At 44.5% G+C, this 7,250-nt stretch overlaps 1 protein-coding gene across 8 annotated transcripts in view; it reads left to right on the top strand.

Annotated features, from left to right (window-relative positions):
- PLEKHS1 (pleckstrin homology domain containing S1) overlaps positions 1 to 5,641 on the top strand; it is a 26,833-nt gene extending 21,192 nt beyond the window's left edge. For 7 of the 8 annotated variants that reach the window (XM_019556300.1, XM_019556297.1, XM_019556294.1 and 4 more), the window contains 2 exons: positions 1,984 to 2,068; positions 4,370 to 5,641. In XM_019556300.1, coding sequence (XP_019411845.1) covers positions 1,984 to 2,052 — 69 coding nt within the window. In that variant the 3' untranslated portion in view covers positions 2,053 to 2,068; positions 4,370 to 5,641. The remainder of the gene's footprint in view (positions 1 to 1,983; positions 2,069 to 4,369) is intronic. The other variant, XM_019556295.1, reaches the window with a different exon arrangement.
- Positions 5,642 to 7,250: the final 1,609 nt, after the last annotated feature.

Genomic DNA, 7,250 nt, shown 5'->3' with positions numbered 1-7,250 from the left:
AAGACACATTTGGATGCTTATCTTGCTGGGATCCTATGATCCCTGCTGACTTCCTGCCCCTGGGGCAGGGGGCTGGACTCGATGATCCTCTGGGGTCCCTTCCAGCCCAAGTGTCTATGTAGACTTGATGAAGTCACTACTGCAGCCCTGGGAGGCCCCCAGGGCCCCAGGTAAGGCTGCTGGGACCAGCACCCCTGCAATAACTTGCCATTTGCCAAAGCACATGTGGCACAGGCGTTCTCTGGGGACTGCCATTTGTCCCTGGGAAACCAAATGTTTGCACTCATCTGGACACGGCCTGTGTGTGCTGCCCCACATTCACTGCTTTTGTTACCTGGCTCGCTAGATTTATCTAACACAGGTATGCCAGCAGAGGCTGCAGTCACATCCGCACTTCTCTGGGTAAGCATCTCCAAGGTCTCCCAGGAAAGCCAAACTGAGCTCAGCTGTGTTCCTTCTCATCTCCTTATCCAGTATCCATGACAGTCTTTCAATGACTTCTGATCACTGCCATGTGGTTCAGATATTAGCCCTGACAATCATGATCTGGGTCATGTGACCGACCAGGGAAAAAAATACAATTTCTTTCCATCAGCCCACACTGTGTCATGTATATACTACATATCATAAAAGCAGATAGCTCCAGAGAGAGTTCATTGCTCCCCTGCCATCTATTGGAAGCATGATGCCATCGCACCAATGTAAATACATAGATGTACATACTTGTATAGTTACAGCTGCAAAGCAATTTAACATATAGCCCAGTGTTTTCATTTGCTAAAAACCTTCCAAAACATTCACCTTTAAGACTAGCCTTGTCTCACACTTTGCCGATGCTTAATAGGAAATTTCTCTGGAGCAAAATCCTTTTTGCCATTTTTGCGATCTGCACAGGTTTTATATACACGTACTCCCAAAAACCGTCTCCTGCTTTGGCACATCTGCCAATCACATAGCTCAAAACCAGCTGAGCTCCAAAAAGTGATGTGGAAATGGCATTCAGCATGTAAAAGACTACTGACCACATTTAAAACAGAAATATGGATGGATAGTAATGTGATTATAAGCAATTAGAAAAGGACTTTTGACGAGTGGTCTCAGGCAAGGTTGGGGGCTGCTGCTGAAATAGTTTTCACAAAGATAGTTGTCGGTGCGCTGCAAAAACCACCACAGTCGCTACTGCACCAGATGTAAGAGGAAACCAGCATTAACAGCACGGACACCAAGTAACCTACTCCACACAGCTGTGAGGATGCACCTTTCATTCCCTGGTTCTCGGGGGTAGCAAGTGTCAGCACTCCATTACAGTGCCCATGGAAGGCCTAATTGTGAGAGATGCTGATCAATCCTAAGGAGCAACTGTAAATCACATGAAGTGGGACTTGTGTGTGTTGAGCATCTTTTGGGTAAGTCCCTTAAATTGGTGGCTTCTTGAGCTAGGGATTGTCTCCTATTTCCTGTGCATTTAGTCAGCTGCTTCAAGCATGGACACACGGGTTGCTAGAACAGAGCTCTGGAGGCGTGATTCTAGTCCCTTTTCAAACCACGCAGCAGGACTCCCCGTCCAGTACTTATCGCCTTCTGTTAAAGGGCCTGGGATTTGTTTGAAGAACCCTCACAGTACACCGCAGCAATATACGGGCCGCTCTCTTGGTGTGCGTGTTGTCTGCCCTACGCGCAGACTTTTCATGCTCGTATCAGCTGAAGATGCTAAGCTCACCAGATGCCAGTGAAGCTTAAAAGAGCATGCACCAAAGGAAAACATCTTGTTATGTACCGAGAGAAAATACTCTATTAACAGGGTAGTTGTATGCAGCTGGTAAGAAAAAGTCTGGTGGCACCACTAATATTGATTAGACATGAATATACTGCTAAAGCAAGTACTAAATGACTGTGCAGTACCAAACGTGCAGTCAGAAGCAGGTGTAGATGCACCCATGTAGGCGCGCCCACTATAACAAAATGACTTTCATTTCTTTTAAGGTGAAACTTACTGTATGTCGGATCCCAGCTTCAGACATTTTCCACGTTAAAGGATGTTCATGTTCCTAAACGACAGTGCTTTTGCGTAAGTGTCGAAGACATGCTCCTTCCAATGTGTTTTTAGGGCATGTATCAGTCATGTTTCTTTCGATAATGCATAGGACCAACCGACAGTGGATCCTCTTTGTGCTAGGCATTGTACAAGCAAGGAGTCACAGGCGGTCCCTGCCCTGAAGAGATCAGTCTAAGTAGACAAGATGGATAAAGAGCAGATGGCATAAGAAAGCAGTGCCTTTATATTCTGTACAACAGGATACTTCCAAAATCTCCCAAGTCAGAGCAGTTAGACAGCATTGTGTGCAGTTGTAAGAAGAGAGAGACAGAGAAAGAATAAGAATTTTTAAAATCCCAACACAATATCTCGGACATGTAAATGTTAGCAGTATTATCAGTGGGAATATTTGTAGCACACCTGAAAGCCAAGCCCTGGGATATAAACTTTTGTACTGCAAACCCAGTGAAAAATCAGCATTCACACCTTTGTTTGCTTATTAGGCTACTACTGAACTCATAATCACTTAGGGGTCGTGGGAAAATTGTTTCTGGAACAAAGCCATGTTATGCCTGGTTCTCACTGTGGGCCAGCAGCCGTAGCTCTGGAAAGATGGTTTTGAACTACAATCATGGAAAGACATTGGCAGATCCAAGAGAGTTGTGTTCACTGGGAGGTGGGAACCTGATCCTACCACACTTGGCTTCATTAGCAGCGAAGCCAGATGCATAATGACTCGTGGGGATGGAGAAGGCCCACGCCTGTTCTAAAAAGGCGATTTTGCCAAGCAAAGAGCTGATCGGGACTTTGCTGAGAGGACAAATGGAGCGGAGGTGACATGCAGAAGCAGGCACTCTGTAAACAGAGTTCCTCTGAAGGTTTCCCTAGATTATTGTGCTGTTTGAGAGAGACTTTTCATTGCTGTATCACAAGAGTCATCCTCAGAGATGCTTCATCTCCACACCTAAATTAGCAGTTAGGACAGAAAAGTTAAGGACTGAAATGCAATGGATTTCAAACTACACCGGGCGTATTGGTGAAGTTGGTACTGTGACCCATTCTGGAGCTCTATAGCACTCTTCAGCTCTCAGGACTGCCAATCTCATGCCATATTAGGTTACAAATCCAGTTTAATATGAGAAAGAAAAAGTGTTTCCATGTCATTAAACGTGTCACTCATACCCTGAAACTTCCAGACCAAGGATTTATACCTTTTCCTGGCGAACAAACTTTACACAGATGTTCAGGAAAAGAATACGAATTTGTGCTACTTCATTTATCATCTTGGAAATCTGCCTGATTTGCAGCTGTATCCCAATAGCAATGCGGTGCTGCTTGGTATGGAAACTTCTGCGGGGGTGCCCTCTACTGGATGCTAAAAGCTGGGATTGTCTTGTGCCGCAGAGCAGTGATTCGTGACCAGCCTGCTGCGGCACTTGGAGTGCTACGAGATTGTCACAAGAGTGCTGGGGGAGCCGCTCCACATTAGCTTTGTTACGCGTGCAAACACCCACACATGAATCTCCAGGAAAATCAAGACATTTCAAATAATAAGCCCAAAACACTGACCTGTCGCAGTCTGAGTTATCTGCAAGAGTAAAACTGCTCTATTTTTTTTCCATCGTCAAAAAACAGGTGAAAGCTAAGAGCTGGGATTTTCTAAGGGGTGCCTTGAGTCTAACAAGCAGTGCCTTGAGCCTGCAAACGCTGAGAAACACTGCCGCAAAGAGACTTGTGCTATATTCTGAAACATGACAGAGCATATTTGGCTGTAATACAGACTCCTTCTATATACAACAGCTGGCTTATTCTAGCTGAAAACAGATCAGATTGTTTCGCTAGGTATAGCATCACAAAGGGCCAAAATCACTACTGCAATTAGCAGGCGCAGTCATACTGAATATGAATGGCGTACGAATATGCACTGAATATGTATAAGCTTCAGTCACTGTGAATTTGGCCCAGACCATACCTCTGTCTGTATTTTTTTTAACTAGATGAACCAAATGTACCACTGCTATGAAAAGCAGGTACACCTCTATCAAAGTGAGTCTAGTCACTCCCACTTACTCCAGCATTGGGTTTGCCTACAAGTACAGTTGGTATACTTCCTTTGAAATCCGGTGAGGATCTTTGTTTCTGTAAAATGTTGCTAGGCTGAAGATGGTGGCACAAAACAATGTTTATGCAATAAATTCAAACTCAGCTTCTGTTCATGAAGATGATTTCCTGCAATTAATATTTTACAGACTTCTACTTTCTAGAGAATTGTGTTTGCTATGTGCATATTTTGGAGGGCGAGACAGAGATCACTATTTAATCTTTCTATTTCAGGATCACACAGGAGCTGCCTCAACCTGCCCTTCGTACAGGGAGACACCCAGGGGGACATAGGTCCAATACAGAAGACATCTCTGGTGCAATGGGGACACTGAAGATAGAAGGAAATGCGTGACACTCCCCCTGAAGAACAGCAATCCAAAGTTGCTATAGGGTTCTTTCCTTTGGATTGTCTCTTTGAGTAACATCATTGAACATTTGTCTTTCGTGGCTAAATGCCTTCTCCAGTTTTGTGGCTATATCAGTTTTCAAGTGAGATCTTTCATCCCCACATTACAAAATTGCAGAAAAGAGGACTCAAAGAGCCCCCCCAAAAGGTGTTTAGTGCTCCACCTGGCACTACGACACAATGAGTATCCTAGGTCGTTGCCGACACAAGCTTGTTCAACCTACTCTTAAAAAACAGTGAAGGAGATTCTACAACCGTCCTGGGACTCTTGCACTGGTGCTTAGCTATCCTTATAGCTAAAAAGTTCTTCCTAGTATCAAACCAAATCAATCGTTGCTGCAAATTAGGGTGCTTTCTTCTTATCCTGCCCCCAGTGGTGATGGAGAACAATTGGTCATCATCCTCTTCTCTTTCTCCTAACCGTTCCCATTTTAGAAGACAGTTATCATGTACCCCCTTAATCTTCTCCCTTTAGAGACTAAAAATATCCAGTACCTTCAACCTGTGTTCAAACCTTTCCTGAAAAAGGCCACGTGCCATTGAACTGCAGCACAAAGTACTTCCTTTTTCCAATTATGGAGGAAAGGAGGAGGTAGAGATAGTGTTAAAGTAATTTCCTGCCATTCCATGGAACAAACATTCCTAAAGGGAGGCATACAAGTAGGGATAATATGAGCCATATATGGTTGTCATTGGGAAAGCCACCGCAATGGAATCTGCACACATCATTTCTGGTGAAGCAGAAAATGAACAACGCGCTGTGCAACTCTCAGTTATGGACTATTATGGCAATAGTGTTGCTTCTATGACAAAAATGCACTTTTGATAGATTTGCCCAGCCAACGAGCATTTGATTGTATTTCAGGGAACTTGAATTTTATTTCTATACCTTTGCAAGTAGTCATCAAGGAGCTACCAAGTGTTGCTTGCTTTTATGTCAGTTTGTACGTAGTTTATACACAGATTGTTACATACGAGTTGATTTTAGTTTTCATACAGATTGTCTTCTAAACCTAAAACATACAGGTGATATCGATATAATAAGCTGCAGACGCCTGTGTGAAATTGCTTGTGATAAGCAAATGTACAGCATCCCTGTGAAGCTGATCATATTTCTCCAACTGCATCATCTGGCCCTAATTCAGCTCCTACCCTCCCACCCCAGCACTAACTGTAATATTCCAGATTATGCTATGGCTTTAAACATCCTGACCCCCAAGTGACTCGCCACATCAATCCCCCAATGGGAAACTTCCCCCTTTGTTATACCAGCCCAAGATCCTGGATAAGCAAGTTGCAACACTAAGCCGATAGCTGGCTACAACTCAGTATTCAACATCTCATGGTGCCTGTAAGCTACAAAGGAGTTTTATATCAATGGGCAAGGAGATAGCTAGATTCCCAATAGGATGCCATCCTTATTTCTAGCCTGGAAGGTCCAAAGGTAATGACTTTAAACATATGGTATCCACTGGGCAGGAAATGTTATTCTTAGATTATTTTTCAGTGATTTACATTTATTAAATACTACCTGAGTTCTGCACAGTGGGATTCGTGATCCTTCTTGTGATCCTCCCTTTTAACTAAGAAATAGGTTATATAAAATATCATATATTGGCTGAAGTGTCTGTGCAGCTTCGTATTACATTCTGCTGTGTGATTCTCAAGTCTGGGCCCAGCCAGTTTCATTGGCATTTGTGGCTTTGTTATACCCACTTTTTTTATAAAGGACTTCTGATGTAATCATTTAAAGCAGGGGTGTCAAAGATATGGCCCATGGGCTGGATCCAGCCCATGGTGCTTCAGTTGGGTTTCAGAGTTGACCCACATGCTGCACATGGTGCAAACCAGTACAGCATTGTGCGCAGGGCCTGGGATGTGCGCTGTACAAACCGCCCGTTCCAGCCAGCCCAGGACTGAGTTGCATGTGGTGCCTGCCCCAGCCAGTCCAGAAGTGCCACACGTGGCACCTGCTCCAGCTGCCTCGAGACCCACGCTGCCTCCTGGAGTGGGTGCTGCATACAGCACAGGTCCTGGGCCAGCTGGAGGGGACAACGTGTGGTGTAATCCTGGATGGGACAAAGCGAGCACCACATAGGCTGGATCTGGCATGCAGGCATCCATAGGCCTGACTTAGCCCATGGATGAGCCCCACACCATTCATCCAGCCTGTGCAGCCAGATGTGCTTGACACTGCTGATTTAAGGCAATATATGACATAAGCGGCTGGATCAGCCCTTTGGGGATAGCTCTGGCCCAGCCACTGCAGGGAAGTTCAACCCATCTCTTCTGCTTCTGAAAGTGATGACAATCCTACTGGAAATCTAAAACCTGTTCACACCACTGACTCCTTCAGCTAACCACATAACCCATGTGGCTGATGTCTGCTGTCATACGCCGCAACATTTTAAAGATGAAGCATCTGCAAACAGCTCACTTGAGAGGACTGTTAGAAATGGAGTATTGTTATAATATTGTTAGAAATGGAGTATTGTTAGAAATGCACAATTTACATCTCGCACCTGATAAGAAAAAAACACTGCCAAGGACTTTTTTTCTTGGCCAGCCTTGCCACAGCTCTTCTTATACTAAATCACACTCTCCCCCAGCCTCCCCCTAGCTTTTCTCATACAGATTACAGAAGCTGGAATTCAACTGACTGTGTCCTTGAAAGGGGGGGGTTTAAACTCTTGGTGACCTAAAGAA

This window comes from Crocodylus porosus, unplaced genomic scaffold, assembly GCF_001723895.1.
Source record: "Crocodylus porosus isolate Cpor-Errol unplaced genomic scaffold, CroPor_comp1, whole genome shotgun sequence".
NCBI classification, from domain to species: domain Eukaryota; kingdom Metazoa; phylum Chordata; order Crocodylia; family Crocodylidae; genus Crocodylus; species Crocodylus porosus.
The sequence above is the reverse complement of the archived record's forward strand: the minus strand, read 5'-3'. Positions and strand labels throughout refer to the sequence as shown.